General features: G+C 52.7%; 2 protein-coding genes across 6 annotated transcripts; one reads left to right on the forward strand and one right to left on the reverse strand.

Moving 5' to 3' along the window:
- Nucleotides 1–5,984: 5,984 nt before the first annotated feature.
- Nucleotides 5,985–15,868, forward strand: TROAP (trophinin associated protein). Of its 5 annotated transcripts, XM_074402612.1 has the most exons (15): nucleotides 5,996–6,099; nucleotides 6,304–6,452; nucleotides 6,545–6,737; nucleotides 8,883–9,040; nucleotides 9,129–9,266; nucleotides 9,458–9,540; nucleotides 10,356–10,408; nucleotides 10,927–11,048; nucleotides 12,976–13,104; nucleotides 13,207–13,290; nucleotides 13,441–13,500; nucleotides 13,898–14,029; nucleotides 14,182–15,076; nucleotides 15,353–15,546; nucleotides 15,713–15,868. In XM_074402612.1, exons 2-15 carry the CDS (start codon nucleotides 6,309–6,311, stop codon nucleotides 15,758–15,760), a joined length of 2,433 nt encoding a protein of 810 aa, XP_074258713.1. In that variant the 5' UTR covers nucleotides 5,996–6,099; nucleotides 6,304–6,308; the 3' UTR covers nucleotides 15,761–15,868. The 5 variants fall into 5 exon arrangements, with proteins under 5 accessions (XP_074258710.1, XP_074258713.1, XP_074258709.1 ...); XM_074402609.1 differs by having other exon boundaries at nucleotides 5,985–6,052; nucleotides 14,182–15,546; XM_074402608.1 differs by having other exon boundaries at nucleotides 14,182–15,546.
- A 653-nt stretch (nucleotides 15,869–16,521) lies between these two features.
- Nucleotides 16,522–21,196, reverse strand: C1QL4 (complement C1q like 4). The gene is made up of 2 exons (XM_003939131.4): nucleotides 19,953–21,196; nucleotides 16,522–17,348 (listed from the first exon to the last, which is right to left on the reverse strand). Exons 1-2 carry the CDS (start codon nucleotides 20,487–20,489, stop codon nucleotides 17,169–17,171), a joined length of 717 nt encoding a protein of 238 aa, XP_003939180.1. The 5' UTR covers nucleotides 20,490–21,196; the 3' UTR covers nucleotides 16,522–17,168.
- Between the last annotated feature and the right edge of the window lie 300 nt (nucleotides 21,197–21,496).

A 21,496-nucleotide genomic window follows, 5' to 3' on the forward strand; every position in this document is an offset into this window, starting at 1 on the left:
GCCTGGCTAATTTTTGTATTTTTAGTAGAGACAGGGTTTCACCATGTTGGCTAGGCTGGTCTTAAACTCCTGACCTCAAGTGATTCACCCACCTCGGCCTCCCACAGTACTGGGAGCCACTGTGTAAGTTGTAAGCCACTGTGCCTGGCCATGATCTGATTTTAACCTCAAGAAGACAGGGCTGGGATTTGACTGAAATTAAGAATGCTTATGCCACATTGATTTTATTGTACTCTGCCTGTTGGAAGGAGCTTAACTGAAAGGAGATAGTTTCCTGACATCTATAAAAAGATCATCTCAAAAGTAAGGATGTGGCCAGGCGTGTCATTGCATGCCTGTAGTCCCAGCTACCTGGGAGGCCCAGGAGGTAGAGGCTGCAGTAAGCCATGATCCTGCCATTGCACTCTATCTGGCCTGGGCAAAACAGTGAGATTCTGTCTCAAAAAAAAAAAAAATAAATAAATATAAAAAATAAAAATGGAAGGATGTGGCCACATTTATTTAGTACTGTTCCTAGAGAGAACTGGGCTGTCCTTATCACATGTATCATGGGCCCCAACAAGATTCCCACTGTTATAGCAGGGATAACTCATCAGGGACCACCTGCAGTCAGGGGAAGAGGGAGTTCAGTTAATTGGGTTGCAAAGACATCTCAGGCAAGGGGGCGTTAATTGTTAGGTTAGATACGGGAATGTAGGTGGGGTGCAGTGGCTCACGACTGTAATCCCAGCACATTGGGAGGTTGAGGTGGGCAGATCACTTGAGGTCAGGAGTTAGAGACCAGCTTGGCCAACATGGTGAAACCCCATCTCTACTTAATATATAAAAATTAGGCCGGGCGCGGTGGCTCAAGCCTGTAATCCCAGCACTTTGGGAGGTCGAGGCGGGTGGATCACGAGGTCAAGAGATCGAGACCATCCTGGTCAACATGGTGAAACCCCGTCTCTACCAAAAATACAAAAAATTAGCTGGGCATGGTGGCGCATGCCTGTAATCCCAGCTACTCAGGAGACTGAGGCAGGAGAATTGCCTGAACCCAGGAGGCGGAGGTTGCGGTGAGCCTAGATCGCGCCGTTGCACTCCAGCCTGGGTAACAAGAGCGAAACTCCGCCTCAAAAAACAAAACAAAACAAAACAAAAGAATAACAAAAAATCCAACAAGATGTAAAGATTGAAAGGGAATATGTAAAACTGTTTTGTTTACATTGGACATAATTATCTTTGTAGAAAACCTAGTAGAATCAGTAGAAAACCTAGCAGAATCAATGAAAAACCAAGAAAAGGGTTCATTAAGATTGCTGGATAGAAAATAAATTATATTCTCCCACTAAGAAAATATTTGCAATGTTTAAAGTGGATATGGGGGTCAGACGCAGTGACTCACACCTGTAATCCCAGCACTTTGGGAGGCCAAGGTAGGGGGATCACCTGAGGTCGAGAGTTCAAGGTCAGCTTGGCCAACATGGTGAAACTGTCTCTATCAAAAATACAAAACTTAGCTGGACCTGGTGGTGCACACCTGTAGACCCAGTGACTTGGGAGGCTGAGGCAGAATTGCTTGAACTTGCAATAAGCCAAGATTGAGCCACTGCACTTCGGCCTAGGCGACAGAGCAAAACTCCATCACAAAATAATAAATGAACAAATAAGTAAAGTGCATATGGGGCTGGATGCAGTGGCTCACTCCTGTAATACCAGCACTTTGGGAGGCCGAGGCAGGTGGATGACCTAAGGTCAGGAGTTCTAAACCCACCTGGCCAACATGGCGAAACCCCATCTCTACTAAAAAATACAAAAATTAGCCAGGCATGGCCAGGTGCAATAGCTCACACTTGTAATCCCAGCACTATGGGAGGCTGAGGTGGGCAATCATCTGAGGTCAGGAATTTGAGACTAGCCTGGCCAACATAGTGAAACCCAGTCTCTACTAAAAATACAAAAATTAGCCAGGCATGGTGGCGGGAGCCTGTAATCCCAGCTACTTGCAAGGCTGAGGCTGAAGAATTACTGAACCCAGGAAGCAGAGGTTTCAGTGGGCCAAGATCAAGCCATTGCACTCCATCTTGGGTGACAGAGCGAGACTCTTTCTCAAACAAACAAACAAACAAAAGTGGCTCACGCCTGTAATCTCAGCACTTTGGGAGGCTGAGGCAGGTGGATCACGAGGTCAGGAGATCCAGACCATCCTGAACAACATGGTGAAACCTGTCTCTACTAAAAATGGAAAGATTAGCTGGGTGTGGTGGCAGGTGCCTGTAATCCCAGCTACTTGGGAGGCTGGGGCAGGAGAATCGCTTGAACCTGGGAGGAGGAGGTTTCAGTGAGCCGAGATCGCACCACTGCACTCCAGCCTGGTGACAGATCGAGACTCTGTCGCAAAAAAAAAAAAAAAAAAAAGAAAAGAAAAGAAGAGAAGAGAAAATTACCCAAGCATGGTGGCACATGCCTGTAATCCCAGCTACTTGGGAGACTGAGGCAGGAGAATCACTTGAACCTGGGAGGTGGGAGGTTTCAGTGAGCCAAGATCCAGCCTCCGTACTCCAGTAAGGGCAACAGAGCAAGACTCCATCTCAAAAAGTAATAATAATAAATAAAATAAAATAAAACAATTTTTAAAAATGTGAGTGTGTGATTAATATGCATAATATGCAGTTCCTGATGAAAGAACAAAAGTAAAGACTGGAATCCAAAATTTAAAAATGCATAAAAGGCCAGGAGCAGTGGCTCACGCCTGTAATACCAGCACTTTGGGAGCCCAAGGTGGGCAGATCAGGAGGTCAGGAGTCCTAGACTACCCTGGCCAAATGGTGAAACCCTGTCTTTACTAAAAATACAAAAATTAGCTGGACGTGGTGGCGGGTGCTTGTAATCCCAGCCACTTGGGAGGCTGAGGCAGGAGAATTGTTTGAACCCAGGAGGCAGAGGTTGCAGTGAGTGGAGATCACAGTATTGCTCTCCAGCCTGGGCAACAGAGCAAGACTCGGTCTCAAAAAAAAAAAAGAAAAAGGATATGAATAGGCATTTCAGAGAGGGTGAAGTTCTGTTGGCGAATAAGAATATGAAGTAACATTCAAACTCACTAGTAGAGAAATGCAATTTAAAATAACTGAGAGTACACTTAATATACCCATTAGAATTGCAAATATTAGAGAGTTGTATAATATTAATTGTTGGAATGAGTATGACCTAATAAGAACTTTCAGGCCGGGCGCGGTGGCTCAAGCCTGTAATCCCAGCACTTTGGGAGGCTGAGGCAGGTGGATCACGAGGTCGAGAGATTGAGACCATCCTGGTCAACATGGTGAAACCCCGTCTCTACTAAAAATACAAAACATTAGCTGGGCATGGTGGCGCGTGCCTGTAATCCCAGCTACTCAGGAGGCTGAGGCAGGAGAATTGCCTGAACCCAGGAGGCGGAGGTTGCAGTGAGCCGAGATTGCGCCATTGCACTCCAGCCTGGGTAACGAGAGCGAAACTCCGTCTCAAAAAAAAAAAAAAAAAAAAAAAAAAGAACTTTCAATAATAATGCTGAGACCGTAAACAGCTACAGACCTGGGTTTTCTTGTTCGGTTTTAGTTTTTGGGCTTTTTTTTTTTTTTTTTTTTTTTTTTTTTTTTTAGTGTCTATGTTATCAAGGCTGGACTCAAACTCCTGGACTCAGGCAATCCTCCCACCTCAGCCTTTTAAGAAGCTGAGAATACAAGTGTGTGCCATGCCCAGTTTACGGCTACAGACTTTCTGAAAAATAATCTGGTGCTACTTAGTAAACTTGAGTATGCATATACCTTACCACAGAAATTCCACTAAGAAGAATATGTTCTAGAGAAATTCTTGAACTGACTGACAGGGAACTATGTAAGAGATAACTGACTAGCATTGTGTGTAGAAGTCAGGAATGGGTAAGTATAATGGATGCCAACCATGGAATTCTATGCTATGCAGCAGTTATAAGCAATGAATTAGATTATATGTAGCTATAAGGATGAATCCTGAAAACTGAGTTGATCAAAAAAAATAAGCTAAACCCGCCGGCCGCAGTGGCTCACGCCTGTAATCCCAGCACTTTGGGAGGCCAAGGCAGGCAGATTATCCGAGGTCGGGAGTTCAAGATCAGCCTGACCAACATGGAGAAACTCTGTCGCTACTAAAAAAAATACAAAATTCGCCAGGTGTGGTAATCTCAGCTTTTTATAGCGATAGGATCTCACTACATTGTCTAGGCTGGTCTAGAACTCCTGGCCTTAAGCGATCTTCCCAACTGGGGCATCCAAAGTGCTGTGAAGGACCCCTGTAACCCTAAGCTGGACAATGTAGCTAAATCCTGTCTCTCAAAAAAAAAAAAAAAAAAAAAAAATTGGATGGTGGCAGGTGTCTGTAGTCCCAGCTACTTGAGTGGATGAGATGGGAGGTTCCTTGACTCAGGGGGCTGAGGCTGCAGTGAGCTGAGATCGCACCACTGCACTCCAACCTGGGTGACAGTGAGACCCTGTCTCAAAAATGAATAAATAGTAAAATTAGAAAGGTGAATGAGAGCTGGGATATGTAAAGGGAAGGGGAGGAATTAATGAGTAACTCCTAGGTTTCTGGCTTCTGTAGTAAGAACCCCTGTGAGTGAGGGGGAAATTTTACCAGAGTTCTGTAAACTTGAAAGTGCTTTTCCAGCGGGCGTGGTGGCTCACGCCTGTAATCCTAGCACTTTAGGAGGCTGAGGCAGGCTGATCACCTGAGGTCAGGAGTTCAAGACCAGCCTGACCAATATGGTGAAACCACGTCTTAAAAAAAAAAAAAAAAAGTGTTTTTCATTTCCCGTCCCCCAATTAGGGGTTACTCCTTTCATCTTAAGGAGGATATTCTAGGATCTCTCAGCCTCACAGCCTTGCCCACCAATAATCAGCAGGTGAGCCCTCTCTCCCAAGACCTCTAGATCTGCAAAAGGCAACCTGGAGGCAAGGAAATCCCCAGCTGTGAGTAGCCATTCAATTCTGGTGCTGTGGTAAGTGAGTTCAAAAACAATTAGTTTTGTTTCCTCTCGGTGAAATGAAGAAAACCTCACCAGACACCTCACTGGGTTCTGAGGCTCCACGGAGCACATGTTGTTAGGCTTAGTTGGATTCCCTCCAGCCCTCTCCTCCCATTTGAAGGGGCGGAGACAACGTGAAGATGTTCTCTTTGTTTATTTGGTTTTTTTAAAGACAGGTTTCTCTCTCTCTGTTGACCAGGCTGGAGTGCAGTGGCGCGACCACAGCTCACTGCAGCCTCAACCTCCTGGGCTCAAAACAATCCTCCTGCCTCAGCGTCCAGAGCAGCTGGAACTACAAGCGCATACCACTGCACTGGGACTATTATTACTTTGTTATTATATGTATTATTATTATAGAGACACGGGTGGGGGTGGTCTCACTATGTTGCCCAGGCTAGTCTCGAACTTATAGCTCAAGAGATCCTGACGCCTCGGCGTCTCAAAGTGCTGGGATTACAGGCGCGCGCCACCGCGCCTGGACGCAGAGGTTTTCTATGAGCCTCTGCAATGGCGTTCCCAAAGCTTGGAGCCATGCCTTGGTCAAGCCGGGTCGGGGGCTCGAGCCAGCCTCCAGCACCGTTAGCTGCAATCAGAACGATCAACTGTTCCCCTAATGCTGCGACAGCCCTTTCCTGGTAATAGTCTGCCTCTCTCCGGCCCCGAGCCCTCGCGAGAACACAACCGCTCCCGCGGACTACTACGCCTTTCCCTGCCGCAACACAGCCCCATCCTTTCCCTTTCCCCGCCTTCCAGCCGCGCTCCGCTCTCTGATTGGCTGATTGAGCCGAGGCAGTTTTTTTTGTTTGTTTTTTTTGTTTTTTTTCCCTTGGCCAGAAAGTGGTTCGACAACCGGTCCTTCTTTTGGCCCCTCCTGCGAAGCCCGCGGATTGGCCGGCTGAGTCCGGCTACACGCGCCTCCGCGGGAGCGCGGCCGGGCCAATCAGGAGCTTGGCGTATTTTACAAATTGGGGAAGTAGCTGCAGCCAGCAGTAGCGGAGAAGGCTGGGTCGGCCCTGAGGGCCTTTCGAGAAGGTGAGGTACAGGGTTCTTGGAGAGAACGAGAGCTGCTGGGCTCAGAGGTAGGAGGGCAGTTCGGGACCCGAGGGTGATAAAGTAGGCTCGGGGTGTCTGGACGTAGCACCCGTAAGAGCGGTCTTGCAAGCGCCGGAGGCTTGTGGGAGCGTGGATTAGGGCAGAGGTATCAGGGATGACAGGACAGGTGCCCCGAGGACTGGTTGATCTTTGATCTCCGATTCTGCCTGCCTTCCCCGTCTCGATTGCAGCCATCATGACCACCCTGCAAGCCACGAAGGATCCCCTCCCCCGCGGTGTATCTCCTACCCCTAGCAAGATTCCGGTACGGTCTCAGAGACGAACGCCTTTACCCACTGTTACATCGTGCGCCCTGGACCAGGAGAACCAAGATCCAAGGGTAAGAGGGGCCTAGTAGGGGAAGACGATAGTCACACCAGTAATGTGCCCTAACTCTAAACCCCACCTTTTTGTCCCCCCTCCTTTCCCTAGAGATGGATACAGAAACCACCGCTCAATATTCAACACCCCCACGTTGATTCAGCAGGCCCCAGGCCGAAAGCCAGGCACCAAGCAGAGACATCACAAAGATTGGTGGGGACCACTCAGCATCGAAACCCCTTGGAGGAGCTCAGGCCTAGCCCTGGAGGTCAAAATGTGGGGTCTGGGCCCCCTGCCCAGACAGGTACCTGTTGGAGCCCTGGGACCACAGCCTCCATGGCTGAGTAGGGGACTAGGAAGAGTAAAAGTGGGATTTTGGGATTTTGCACTCACTCCTGCTTACTGTAATAGCCCTGGTCCCACTTGCTGGAAAGCTCTTTGCTCTTAGAAGGCCTCCCTTTCCAGCCGGGCGCTGTGGCTCAAGCCTGTAATCCCAGCACTTTGGGAGGCCAAGGCGGGTGGATCACAAGGTCAAGAGATCGAGACCATCTTGGTCAACAAGGTGAAACCCCGTCTCTACTAAAAAATACAAAAAATTAGCTGAGCATGGTGGTGCGTGCCTGTAATCCCAGCTACTCAGGAGGCTGAGACAGGAGAATCGCCTGAACCTAGGAGGCGGAGGTTGTGGTGAGCCGAGATCGTGCCATTGCACTCCAGCCTGGGTAACAAGAGCGAAACTCCGTCTCAAAAAAAAAAAAAAAAAAAAAAAAGAAGGCCTCCCTTTCCTCCAGCAAAATGTCATCTTGCCAGGTGTGATGGCTTGTGCCTGTAATCACAGCTACTCAGGAGGCTGAAGCTGAAGGATCACTGGAGGCCAGGAGTTGGAGACCAGCCTGGGAGACAGACAGAGATCCCATCTCCTAAAAAAAAAAAAAAAAGTCACTTGTTATGAAGCCTTTTCCAGTTCCCCACATCATAATCAGTTGCTCTGTGTTCTCTTAATACTTTGCAGTACTTCTTTTTTTTTTTTTTTTTTTGAGACGGAGTTTCGCTCTTGTTACCCAGGCTGGAGTGCAATGGCGCGATCTCGGCTCACCGCAACCTCCGCCTCCTGGGTTCAAGCAATTCTCCTGCCTCAGCCTCCTGAGTAGCTGGGATTACAGGCAAGCACCACCATGCCCAGCTAATTTTTTGTATTTTTAGTAGAGACGGGGTTTTACCATGTTGACCAGGATGGTCTCGATCTCTCGACCTCGTGATCCACCCGCCTCAGCCTCCCAAAGTGCTGGGATTACAGGCTTGAGCCACCGCGCCCGGCTGCAGTACTTCTTTTATAACATGTATATACCTGGGCTTGAGTGTTATCTGTCTATAGTTTGATGATAGCTTCTTGAGGCTAGGGGCTTTGTCTTATTCTTTTGGGGCCCCAGTGCTTAGAATAATGTCTTATGTAGCATTCTACAAACATTTGGTGGCCAGGTATGGTGGCTCATGCCTGTAATTCCGACACTTTGAGAGGCCGAGGCAGTAAGATCACTTGAGCTCAGGAGTTTGAGACCAACCTGGGCAACATAGTGAGACCCCAACTCTATTTTCTCTCTTCTCTTCTCAAGATAGTTTCACTCTAGACCTCAGGCTAGAGTGCAGTGGTGCAATCTCAGCATACTGCAACCTCCGCCTTCCAGGTTCAAGCGATTCTCATATCTCAGCCTCCCCTCAGTACCTGCCACCATGCCTGGCTAATTTTTGGTTTTTGTTGTTTTTTATTTTTCTGAGATGGAGTCTCACTGTCACTCAAGCTAGAGTATAGTGGCACTGTGTCAGCTAACTGCAAACACCGTCTCCTGGGTTCAAGCAATTCTCCTGCCTCAGCCTCCAGAGTAGCTTGGATTATGGGTGCCTACCACTCCCAGTTAATTTTTTTTTTTTTGAAATAGAGTCTCACTCTGTTGCCCAGGCTGGAGTGCAGTGGTGCAATCTCAGCTCACTGCAACATCTGCCTCCTGGGTTCAAGCAATTCTCTGCCTCAGCCACCCAAGTAGCTGGGATTACAGATGCCCACCACTACACTCAACTAATTTTTATATTTTCACCATCTTGGCCAGGCTGGTTTTGAACTCCTAACTTCATGATCCACCTCCTTGGCCTCCCAAAGTGCTGGGGTTACAGGTGTGAGCTATTGCACCAGCCAAATTTTATATTTTTAGTAGAGACAGGGTTTCACCATGTTGGCCAGGCTGGTCTTGAACTCCTGAACTCAGGTGATCTGCCTGTTTTGGCCTCCCAAAGTGCTGAGGTTACAGGCATGAGCTACTGCACCCAGCCATCTATTTCTTAAAAAAAGAAAAAAAAGAAAGCCAAAATCAAGGTGCCTTTGCTAGGGTCCCTCTGCCCTCAGCCTTCTCCCTTCCTGTTCCTTCTCACCTTTCCTTCTCCTCTTTCCTTGCAGAGGCTCCAGGGGCCATAGAGTTTGTGGCTGATCCTGCAGCCCTGGCCACCATCCTGTCAGGTGAGGGTGTGAAGAGCTGTCACCTGGGGCGCCAGCCTAGTCTGGCTAAGAGAGTACTGATTCGAGGAAATCAGGGAGGCACCACCCAGAGGGGCCAGGTAATGAAACAGGATGTGAGGGGACCAGGCTGGGGGGCACTGAGGGGGGCATCCTGAGCTGTGCTCATGGTCCCTGTTGGCGTCCCAGGGTGTTCGGGCCTCTGCATATTTGGCCCCCAGAACGCCCACCCACCGACTGGACCCTGCCAGGGCTTCCTGCTTCTCAAGGCTGGAGGGACCAGGACCTCGAGGCCAGACTTTGTGTCCCCAGAGGCTACAGGCTCTGGTGAGTGCCCTTGAGGGATTGATACTTGGTGCTTCTGGGAGCTTCTTCCAGACACAAAGCTGGGCTCTGGGAGAGGAGGTACCTCATGATGAGGCAAGGGATCCTATGCGGGGAGATGGGGTTGGTGGTGAGGCCTGAGGGTTTGGGGTCCAGCTCTGATTCTGCTTTCATCTCTTGCTCCTGTGGATCAGATTTCACCTTCAGGACCTTCCTTTCACGCTTCCACTCGCCCCAGTTTCCAGGAGCCAAGAAGGGAGACAGCTGGCAGCAGCCGGTGAGAAAGGAGGGTGTGGGAGAAGGTTATCTGGAAAAGAATGAACCAGTGTCTGATACAGGACCCCCCCAGAGTTGGGGCCTTCTAGTAGCTTTAGGACTCCCCACCAACTCAGGAGGGGAAGCAAGGAACCTGTGACTGCCCGGGATGAGCTCTTGAAATAGGGTTCAGGCCTTCATAGCCAGGCCTCAGTGTGACATCAGTTTCCTCAAGTCACGGGGGGACAGGTAGGACAGAAATCTCTTTTTTTTTTTTTTTTTTGAGACGGAGTTTTGCTCTTGTTACCCAGGCTGGAGTGCAATGGCGCGATCTCGGCTCACCGCAACCTCCGCCTCCTGGGCTCAGGCAATTCTCCTGCCTCAGCCTCCTGAGTAGCTGGGATTACAGGCACGCGCCACCATGCCCAGCTATTTTTTTTGTATTTTTAGTAGAGACGGGGTTTCACCATGTTGACCAAGATGGTCTTGATCTCTTGACCTTGTGATCCACCCGCCTCGGCCTCCCAAAGTGCTGGGATTACAGGCTTGAGCCACCGCGCCCGGCCAGAAATCTCTTTTGTTTAGTGGCTAGAGTATAGACTGTGGAAATAAATGAGATTTGGGCTTAAACGCTAACTCTTAACACTTTTACTAGTTGTGCAGGCTTGCCTTCACCTCTCTGAGCTTTGGTTTCTTTGTCAAGTGATAATAACATTTGCACCATCATTAGAGGTTGTCATGAGAATGAAATGAGACGATGTTTGTAAAGCACTTAGCACATGCGAAGCTTATGCTTGGTACTCAGTGACTGCTGGCTACTGTCCTTATTGTCATCAGGACTTCCGTGAGCCAGGCCTCAGGATTGCTCCTGGAGACCCCGGTCTATCCTGGTGAGTGGGTCTGGCTGTGGGGAGAGCACAGCGGCAGGTGGGCTGCCTGAAGCAGGGAACAAGACCAGAGAAAGCTCAGCAGGCTGGGAGAGGACACGAGGAAGTGAGAGGCGGGGAGGCGGGGAGGCTAGGTCAGAAGGAGAAGGAGAAGAGACTTTCTAGATGGGCCAGAAGTTGGCTCAGTTGCACTTGTGTCAAAGGAGATGGTCTCCATTTCTGCCCTCTCTCTGCTACTTCCTGCAAGATTTATCTTCCAGAAAGATAAATACTGGGGATACTCGCTGTTTATCCCCAGTCCCTAAGTGCCATCACCACAATCCCAGCCTACACAGACATTCAGATTAATAAGTGTTTACTGAGATAGTGTTGGGTGTTGAGGGGCTGCTGGATGGGTTCCTGCCCCTAATAGTGCAGTGGGGGCTATTAAACTAGTATACCCTCTTCAGAAGTTGCAGAACCCTGTGCCAAACTTTGGTGGGTGTTCTAGACTCTACAACAAATGTCCTGTTTCTTCCTAGCTTTTTCTCTCCCTAAAGGAGAACATGAGGTTGTCACTCGCTCAGATGAAGGAAGTGTGTCCTCCCTTGGTCTGGCCCAGCGAGTACCATTAAGAAAAAAACAAGAAATGACACATGGCAGGGTAAGACACGACTCTCCTGGGCCGAGGGATGGGAGGTATGGGAGGTGCCTGGGAGAATTTCGCAACAGCAGCCGACGCTGAGGGTTGTGTGTAGATCCAGGCAGTCCTGGGCCTTGGATGCTATTGGGTGAGTTTATCCCAGATGCACCCAGTCCCTCTCCAACGTGAGACTGACCTCTCTTTATCAGTTGTCTGGGGTCTGAGGTGAAAGCTCACAGACTGGTATGTATTTTTATCACCATTAGATCAGTGCTAAGGGTAAGACAGATCTGACACTTGTCAGCCATAAGCATTCATCCCTTCGCTCCACAAATATTTGCTGAGTAGTACCACCCTACTGAGTGCCAGGCACTGTTCAAGGCTCTAGACACACAGCAATAAAGAAATTCATATTCTAGAAGGGGGAGACAAGAAATAAACACATGTATAAAATAAATAGTATGTCAGCGATAAGTCCTCTGTTAAAAATAATAGTAAAAAGGCAATAAAGGGGAATTGGGAGCAGGGAAGTTGGTATTGCAATTTAAAATAGATCGGTTGCCAGGGGCGGTGGCTTACACCTGTAATCCCAGCACCTTGGAAGGCTGAGATGGGCAGATCACGAGATCAGGAGTTCGAGACCAGCCTGGCCAACATAGTGAAACCTCATCTCTACTAAAAATGCAAAAATTAGCTGGGCATGGTGGCATGTGCCTATAGTCCCACTACTTGGAAGCTGAGGCAGGAGAATCATTTGAACCTGGAAGGCAGAGGTAGTGAGTCAAGATTGTGCCACTGCACTTCAGCCTGGGCAACAGAGCGAGACTCCATCTCAAAAAAAAAAAAAAAAAAAAAAAAAAGATTGGTCAGGGAACTGTGTTTTTGTTTGTTTGTTTGTTTGTTTGTTTGTTTTTGAGACAGTTTCGTTCTTGTTGCCCAGGCTGGAGTGCAATGGTGTGATCTCAGCTCACTGCAACCTCTGCCTTCTGGGTTCAAGACATTCTTCTGCTTCAGCCTCCCAAGTAGCTGGGATTACAGGCACCTGCCACCATGCACAGCTAATTTTTGTATTTTTAGTAGAGATGGGGGTTTCACCATGTTGGCCAGGCTGGTCTTGAACTCCTGACCTCTTGATCCTCCCGTCTCGGCCTCCGAAAGTACTGGGATTACAGGCATGAGCTACCATGCCCGGCCAGGGTCAGAGAACTCTTTTTTTTTTTTTTTTTTTTTTTTTTTTTTTTGAGACGGAGTTTCGCTCTTGTTACCCAGGCTGGAGTGCAATGGCGCGATCTCGGCTCACCGCAACCTCCGCCTCCTGGGTTCAGGCAATTCTCCTGCCTCAGCCTCCTGAGTAGCTGGGATTACAGGCACGTGCCACCATGCCCAGCTAATTTTTTTGTATTTTTAGTAGAGACGGGGTTTCACCATGTTGACCAGGATGGTCTCGATCTCTCAACCTCGTGATCCACCCTCCTCAGCCTCCCAAAGTGCTGGGATTACAGGCTTGAGCCACCGCGCCCGGCTCAGAGAACTCTTATTGAGAAGATGGTGTTTAAGTGAAGACAGGGTTTCGAGGAGTGAGACATGTCGATATCTGGGGGAACGTTCCAGGCCAAGAGAACTGAAGAGGCAAAGGCCCTGGGGAGAGAATGTACCTGGTGTGTTTGAGGATCAGCAGAAAGAAGCCAGTGAGATTGAAGCAGAGTAAGGAGAGCGGTAGGAGATATGATTTTAGTGATAACACGATCAGATTGGGTAAGGACTTGTACACCAGTGTAAGTCCTTGGTTTTTCTTGGAATGAGTGGAAAGCCATGGGAGAGGGGATGATCAAGAAAGTGACATGATTCGACTTAGGTCTTAAAAGAATCACACTGGCTGCTGTAGTGAAAACAAGATATAGGAAGACAGGGGGCAGGGGTCACTCTTCCACCTTTTTCTTCTTCACAGGACAGCCTTGACTACCACCTGATGCCCTCCCCTGCCCCTGTGGCCCAGCCCTTGCCTGGCCATACAGTGCCATGTCCATCACCCTTTGGACGAGCTCAGCGTGTACCTTCCCCAGGCCCTCCATCTCTGGTTTGTGTCAACAACTCAGGGCGGGCAGGGGCAGAACAGTCTGGCTGGAGATCCTTGCTAGGTCTGGGTTTTCCCTGCTCAGCCACCCGCATCTCTCCCCAGAACTCATATTCAGTGTTGCGACGTCTCACCCTTCAACCTAAAACCCGGTTCACACCCGTGCCATCAACCCCCAGAGTTCAGCAGGTAAGAGAGGGCATGGGAAAGTGGCTGGCATAAGCCACGGCTAGGGGAGAGAGGAGATGGATGGGTACAGGAGAGAGGAGACAGAAGAAAGAGGCGGTTGAGTGCCATTTGTGGGTGTCCAGCCTTGCTGACATCTCACTTCTGTACCAGGCCCAGTGGCTGAGTGGCGTCTCCCCTCAGTCCTGCTCTGAAGATCCTGCCTTGCCTTGGGTAAGTATCAGAAGCCTCCCCATACTGAGATCCTTTGCCCTGTGCTGCCAGCCTGGAGGCCCAGGAGTTTGAGGCACGTGTGCTTTCTGGGCCAGGCATGGGATCACACCTGTAATCTCAGCACTTCAGGAGGCTGAGGTGGGAGGACTGCTTGAGCCCAGATTTTTGAGACCAGCTTGGGCAACCTAATGAGACCCTGTCTCTACTAAAAATTTTTAAAAATTAGAAAGTGCTGTCTGGAAAAGCTGCCTAACTCTCCCTGCTTCTCGGTGCCCCTCCTAATGTATGTCTAGGGCCTCTCAGGGGCTTCGATCCATTCCTCATGAGGGTGGGACTCAGGCTGGTCTTTCTCCTGCCCCAGCCTGGCTTTCTTGTGTGCCTTGTTCTTTGGTGACAGGAGCAGGTTGCAGTCCAGTTATTTGAACAGGAGAGCTCTATAAGATCACTGGAGGGGTCAGGGAAACCACCTGTGGCCACTCCTGGATCCAACTCTAACAGAACCCCCAGCCTCCAGGAGGTGAAGATGCAGGTGAGTCTGTGGGGTGACAGCTTTGATGTCTATTGAATAATAACTGGACTGGGGAAGAGGGAAAAGAGACGGAGGGTCAGGAATAGGACAGTATGAGTAGACTACTGTATCCACATCTTGATGTCACACTGGGGTGCTCTCTCCCACCACAGCGCATTGGGATCCTGCAGCAGCTGTTGAGACAGGAGGTGGAGGGACTGGTAGGAGCCCAGCGTGTCCCCCTTAGTGGAGGCTCCTCTCTGGATATGGTTGAACTTCAGCCCCTGCTGACTGAGATTTCCAGAACTCTGAACGCCACAGAGCATAACTCTGGGACTTCCCACCTTCCTGGACTGTTACAACACTCAGGGCTGCTAAAGCCCTGCCTTCCAGAGGACTGCATGGAACCACAGCCCTGCCCTCCCACAGAGCCTGGGCCCCCAGAGGCCTGCTGTAGGAGTGAGCCTGAGAAACGAGGGCCCTCCCCAAAGGAACAGCTTGAGGTACCAGAGACCTGCCCTCCAGCAAAGCCCAGGCCCCCGGAGGCCACCTGTAGGAGTGAGCCTGAGACATCAGAGCCCTCCTCCCAGGAACAGCTTGAAGTACCAGAGCCCTGCCCTCCAGCAGAGCCCGGGCCTCCAGAGTCCGGTAGGAGTGAGCCTGAGATACCAGAGGCCTCCCCACAGGAACAGCTTGGGGTACCAGAGCCCTGCCCTCCAGCAGAGCCCGGGCTCCCAGGGTCCTGCTGTAGGAGTGAGCCTGAGATAGCAGAGCCCTCCCCACAGGAACAGCTTGAGGTACCAGAGCCCTGCCCTCCAGCAGAGCCTGGGCCCCTTCAGCCCAGCACCCAGGGGCAGGCTGGACCCCCAGGGCCCTGCCCTAGGGTACAGCTGGGGGCATCAGAGCCTTGCAGCCTGGAACATAGCAGTCCAGAGTCCAGCCTACCACCCTGCTGCAGTCAGTGGGCTCCAGCAACCACCAGCCTGATCTTCTCTTCCCAACACCCACTTTGTGCCAGCCCCGCTATCTGCTCAGTCCAGTCTCTGAGGCCTCCAGCAGGCCAGGCAGGTAAGGAGTTGGCTGGGAAGGAATGTGAACATGGGAGGTCCTCATTTCACTGTGAGCTGTGCCCCTGCCCTGCCCCTACCCCTGCCGCAGGCAATCCTATGCTTCCATGCCTTCCACCCTGCCCCAGCCTGGCTCTCCCTCGGGAAGAGGGGAGGAGCTGTACTTCCAGCCCTTCGCTCCCAATTGGCTTGGTCCTTGGTGGGGGAGGAGGAGAGGAAAGGACATGCTGGAAGTATAGGACCCCAGAGCCCCCTCTAAACTCTCCATGGCCCTCAGGCCCCAACAGCTTGGCCCCTCGAACCCTAGCCCTGAGGCAGCGCCTCAAAGCGTGTTTAACCGCCATCCACTGCTTCCACGAGGCTCGTCTGGACGATGAGTGTGCCTTTTACACCAGCCGAGCCCCTCCCTCAGGCCCCACCCGGGTCTGCACCAACCCTGTGGCTACATTACTCGACTGGCAGGAAGCCCTGGTGAGACTCCAACCCCCAGCCTAACTGTGGCTGCACAGTGAGCCTGATGGCAGGTCGGGGGGCAGGGGCAGGGGGCCACCTGGGCTCCTTCACATCTTTGTGAGCAGGAAGGCTTGGCTACAGTGCAAGGTTGGCTGGGCTGTGACAAGGTCTTCTCTCTCTCTAGTGTTTCGTTCCAGTTGGTTCTGCTGTCTCCCGAGGCTCTCCATCATGAGGCACCCACTCCCGCGCTGCTGTGCGTCTTCCTTTTAGCCCTTATTTATTGTCGGTCTGCCCATGGGACTGGGAGCCGACCACTTTTGTCCTCAATAAAGTTTTTCAAGTATCCACATGTCTAGCTAATGAGTTCTAGAAGTGTTCTGACAGGCCAGCTACTGTCACTCTCCCGTTGCCCACATGGTGGCAGTGTCCTCCAGCTCAGAGTCCAGCCCTGGGCTCTCAGGATCCCCTAGGCTTCCATCCAGAAGCCATCCTGAATCCTGAAAGGAAGGGAGGCATCCCACTCCTGCCTAGCCCACAGCCTTGCAAGCTCTGTGAATATGTTGGCGAGCAATTGTGGGATCCGCTCTTCCTCTCACTCCTTGAGAACAGTCCCACTTATATGCAGGAGCCTCAGGTGCTCCTTCAACCCCTAGACCTCCTCTTCTAGAACTCTGCATGCATTGGGCAGAAGAGCAGAAGCACCAGACCCAGACCTTTGGAATCTTCCCTTGTTAGTGTCACTCAGGTTGGTGTCTTCCTCCACCTACACGGTGAGGCCCTAAAGCTCTCCTGAAGCTAAGGCCCTCCCCCTTTCTTTCCATAGCAGAGTAGAAGCCTCTCCCTTTCCCGCCAGAGGCAGGCCTTGCCTGGAATTAACTAAACCTTTGCCTCTGGCAGGGACGGACAGCCCGGTAGGAGCCCTTTAGAGGAATGATGGAAAGGGCCAGCCACTTTCCCCCCAGTCTATACTCCAAGTTAAGCAGCCACACACGATCCCCCAACCTCACTTTATTGGAAGAGGCAGCAGCAGCTGTAGCCCCGGGGCCTAGCCCGGATAGGGGTGGAAAGGGGACTGTACAGAATGTGTTTTAAATGCCAGGAAAGAATTCACTGGTCCCTCCAGTTCACAGGAAGGCTGCCAAGGCTGGAGCCTGAGCCTGAAAGTGGAGATGAGGGGAGGAGGGGGTGGTGAGGGAAAGTTATCAGGACCGAGAACCTGGCTACCCTGTCTTAATGTCTTCTCTTGCTTAAATGGGCTCCTCCTGTTTCTTTTATTTCCCTCACAAGCTGCGGGGGCTTCCCTCGGCTTTCTGAGCCTCTGGCCCTTCTAGTGAAACTGCTCCCCATCTCTGTACAAAAGAGAGAGCCACGACCTCTGCCCCTCTGGGGTCCAGCGGGCACTTGGGTGCGGGTGGTCCCTCTGGAAGTCGCTCTGCTCCTCCGGCCGGGTCTCCTCCTCCTCCTCCTGGTCACATACCCTTGAGCACCAAGAGTCCGCCCATTTAGGCCGCTTCCGGGAACGAGAGGGTCCACCCCACCGGCAGGCTCTCAAAGGGCGGGGTGGCGCCTCGGGTGGGGGTGGCTGGAGGCGGGTGAGGACAGGAGCGAAGAGAGGATGGGGGACGCGGGGCAGGGCTGGCTCAGTCAGGGTAGATGATGAAGCCGGAGAAGGTGCTGTACTTGTTGGTGTTGCCGCCGTGCACCTTCCCTCCGTCCAGCTTGATGAAGACCTCGTCGCCCACGTCCAGGTGCAGAATGACGCTGTTGCTGGCGTAGTCGTAGTTCTGGTCCGCGTCCTGAGCAATGGCGCTGGCCCGGACCTAGCAAGGGAGAACAAAACAACCCGCTCATGCTCTGTGTGGAGCTGGAGTGATGAGAGGGGTCGGGACGGCTGGGCATGCGAAGGCTGCAGGGCAGCCGCGGTGGGGGCTGGGGAGGACCAGGGAGAGTAGGACATCGTGGAGCTGCTCCGGCTCTGCCATTCACTAGCTGTGTGACGCGGGGGAAATTCTGCGCCTTTTCTGGACTTCAGTAATCCCAGCACTTTGGGAGGCCGAGGCGGGTGGATCACGAGGTCGAGAGATCGAGACCATCCTGGTCAACATGGTGAAACCCCGTCTCTACTAAAAATACAAAAAACTAGCTGGGCGTGGTGGCGTGTGCCTGTAATCCCAGCTACTTAGGAGGCTGAGGCAGGAGAATTGCCTGAGCCCAGGAGGCTGAGGTTGCGGTGAGCCGAGATCACGCCATTGCACTCCAGCCTGGGTAACAAGAGCAAAACTCCGTCTCAAAAAAAAAAAAAAAGAGGGATAATAATAGAACCCACCTCATAGGGTGTTAGGATTAAGTGAATTACATGGTGTGTCCAGAACAATGGTTTGCATTCTTAAATTAATTTTAATGCATTTTCACATTCTATTCTCATTTTAAAAATAAAAGCCACGCCTGTAATCCCAGCACTTTGGGAGGCTGAGGCAGGTGGATCACCTGTGGTCAGGAGTTCGAGACCAACCTGACCAACAAGGCGAAATCCCGTCTCTACTGAAAATACAAAAATTAGCCGGGTGTGGTGGCAGGTGCCTGTAGTCCCAGCTACTCGGGAGGCTGAGACAGGAGAATTGCTTGAACCTGGAGGCTGAGGTTGCAGTGAGCCGAGATCGCCCCACTGCACTCCAGCCTGGGTGACCGAGCAAGAGTCCGTCTCAAAAAAAAAAAAAAAAAAAAAAATTAAAATGTGCCTGTAAGATAATTTCTAAAATTCTGAACCGGCTCTGAGCTCCTCTCAGTCCTCATAGAGGGTTGGCTTCTCCGGTGGTGAGGCATAGGTGTGCCTGTGCGAGTGTAGGGTGCGGGCCGTGCAAAGGTGCACTGTTGCGCTCTCGCCTGTGGGCGAAGATTTCCCGACCGAGCACCCGCTGGTGCCCAGGCGCGGGAGTCGCCTTCTGCCAGAACAGGAAGCCCTTCCTCCCCTCCGGGCTCATGGCGGTCGCTTCGGGCCTCCTTCAGCCCCCCTCTTCCAGAGAGTCCCACAGGGACTGGTTATTAACTCATTAATTATTCATCATTATTCTAATCACTATTTACCGTCCCCAGGGCCGCAGCGCCCGCTCCGAGGAATACAGAGTGGGAGCTGCACGGTCCCCTCCCCCTCCGAAACCCGCACGCTTTAGTTTCACACTCGCCTCCCCCGCTCCTCCCAGATACCCTACATAAACCAAGCACACCTACTCGGTGTCTCAGGCAGACCGACACCACTCTACTCTCACACCTTCGCACTCAGCACTCACATACACTCCCTGACACACTCTCACCCCATGTGGACGCACACTCACTCCCTTTCCTTGGGTTCCTGCGGCAGCCCTGCTGGGATGAGACCCCAAAGCAGGTCTGGGAGCAGGCAGGCCCTGCAAAGGTATTAGGCTCCTGCAGGCTTGAAGCTCCTCGGTTACCACCACCCCCTTCACACAGGGTACTGAGGTCACCGCTCAGCCGCAACGTCCCCCTTCGGCCTGCGCAGCTCTGGTACCTTCTCCCACCCGACCCCACACCTGTGACCTCTGGTTCCCACTTTGTATGAAATTTCGTTGCTAGGGCTTAGTCCTTGGGGCTATTCCCCAGAAACAGAGGCTACAGTGACCCCAAGGAGCCGTGGAACCTGGATACTGAGAGTTTGCTATGGAGGGTGTGAGGCCTATAGGACCAAGACCGAGTCCAAGGCTTTTTTACCTGTCCCTTGCCTCTTCCTCCCGCAAATTCATTCCTTCCAGTCACCTGGCTGACCCTTGAGCTGCCAGGCCACAGACTCAGCTGAAAGCAAGGTTGTTCTAGGCCCCCAGCCTGGGGTGAGCAGGACACCTGCTTGGCAGGTGAAATGAGCAAGTGAATGTTTTCTTCCTTTTTACCTTTTCCTCAAGCACCCAAGCTAAATGCCCCCAACATGGGAACGGCTGCCGCCTTCCTACTCCTTGAGACGCGCATTCCATTCTAATTCAAAGGAGCCTAGACTCTAGTTAGCTGGTACAACGCGAGGCTGGGAGACCCAAAGGCCAGGGAGGGCCTCCGCGGAATAAAACGGATAGCCCAAGACAGGACAAGAAAAGAGGCGAATTGGCAGGGCGAGACACCAAAGACATCTGGTGTTGCCCATAGTTGCAATGCGAGTCGCAGCTGTAGAGACACACAGGTTTGAGTCCTGAGTTCTAATTCCAACGCCATTTCTACGCTCCGTGAGGCCCTAGGTAGGTGGTTTTCCTTCTCTGGGCCCCAATTTCCTCTATGGGTTAATGAAGCAATCTATCGTTCTTGGCAGCCTGGGGTTCCTGGATTCAGTGACGCCGTTTCGGGCAAGGATCTCAGGTAGTGGGATGGTGCCGAGAGATCTAGAGAGCGACCAGTTGAGCTGGGCTGGGGGAGGGGCATCTCACCTGTCCGTTCTTCATCAGGTCTGCCCACATGCTGGTGCCGTCGCCACCGCGCATGAGCACGTGGTAAGCGAAGAAGTAGACGCCTGGCATGGGGCAAGTAAACTTGCCACTGGCTGCTTCGTAAGCGTTGCCCACATTGGTCACCACGTCGTCGAAGCGCAGCACTTCGTAGCCCTCGTGGGGCCGCCGCAGGCCCGCGTAGAAAGCAATGCGAGGCACGTAGCCGGCAGGGGGCGCCACCCCGCCCGGACCTGGGCCTGGAGGGCCCGGGGGACCTGGTCTGCCGGGCTCTCCCGGCGGCCCTCTTGGACCTGGCGGCCCCGGGGGCCCCCGCAGGCCTGCTTTCCCGCGCCTGCCCACCTCTCCCTTGGCGCCCGGCGGGAAGGGGGGCACGGAAGCAGGTGCGCCGTCGGGGCCCGGGCCTCTGGGCCCATGCGGGTCACACACCATGCGGCAGCGACCCAGCATCTCGTAGTGCGCTGGCCCGCGGGAGCTGTGCACCAGCAGCGGGATGGCCACCAGCAGCAGCAGCACCATGGCCACCCCGACGGCCGCGCCCGCCACCCTCTTGCGGCGGCTCAGCCGTGACGCGGCCAGGGCCAGCAAATCTTCCTCACTCTTGGGCGCAATGGCTGCCAGGGCCCGGGGCTCTCCGCGGGCCCAGGAGGGGGTGACCCGCCTTGGGCCGGGGTCTGCACTCCCCCGACGGCTGCCCCCTGCTCCCCCTACCCTGCCTCTGCGGCCTCGCTGCTGCAGTGCCGCTCCCCGAGCCGTTAGTCGAGGGGAGCCCCCCCCCCCCCACCGTGGGCTACGTCAGGGGTAGCTCCCGACGGTTCAGAGTCCCTGGTCCTCTAGTACCCTCCCATTCAGTCCTAAGGATCCTGGGCACCTGAGATCCACGGCTTCTCGGACGACTGGTTTCTTACAGATCTGAGATGCCTGCTCTCCAGACTGCTGCTTTCTCAGGGATGGCGGTGCCTGGGTCCCAGGCTGCCCAGACAAACCGCTCTTGGCTGGAGCCGGGACTACTCCCCGCGCTCCGGACGTCCCAGGGTCTGAGCTGCGGGTGCTGCCCACCGTGCACGATCTCCTCGTAGGTTTTGCGCTCTGCCTCTTGGCAATCACCGACTCACCTTGCTACCTTTGCCGCGGCCCCAGCCCCTGCTAGAGCCCTGGCCCGTGCCTCTCTCCTCTCCGCGTCCCTAACCTTCCTCCCCTCCCTCCCGGGCAGCGATGCGGGTGGTGTGAGTCGCCGCGCGGCGGGAGCCACTATAAGCGACTGGAGGCGGAGCGACCCCTGGTGCCCAGAGTGGGAAGCGCGGGGGCGGGGCAGGCAGCGGCCCCCACCCACGTCCCCCCCGGGTCTCTAGGTTCCTTCCCGACTCTGAGCAGGTTCTGCAGGGTTTGGCGGCCCCCATCTTATCTTTACTTTCACTCTTTACCCGGAGTTTGGCATCCTCAGAGCCCAGAGGAAACCCAGAACAGCGATGGGATAAAGAGGGGTCAAGATACAAACATGCAGAGATGACAGGGGTAGATTCCCT

The sequence above is a fragment of the Saimiri boliviensis genome, chromosome 7 (genome assembly GCF_048565385.1).
Source record: "Saimiri boliviensis isolate mSaiBol1 chromosome 7, mSaiBol1.pri, whole genome shotgun sequence".
Taxonomy (NCBI): domain Eukaryota; kingdom Metazoa; phylum Chordata; class Mammalia; order Primates; family Cebidae; genus Saimiri; species Saimiri boliviensis.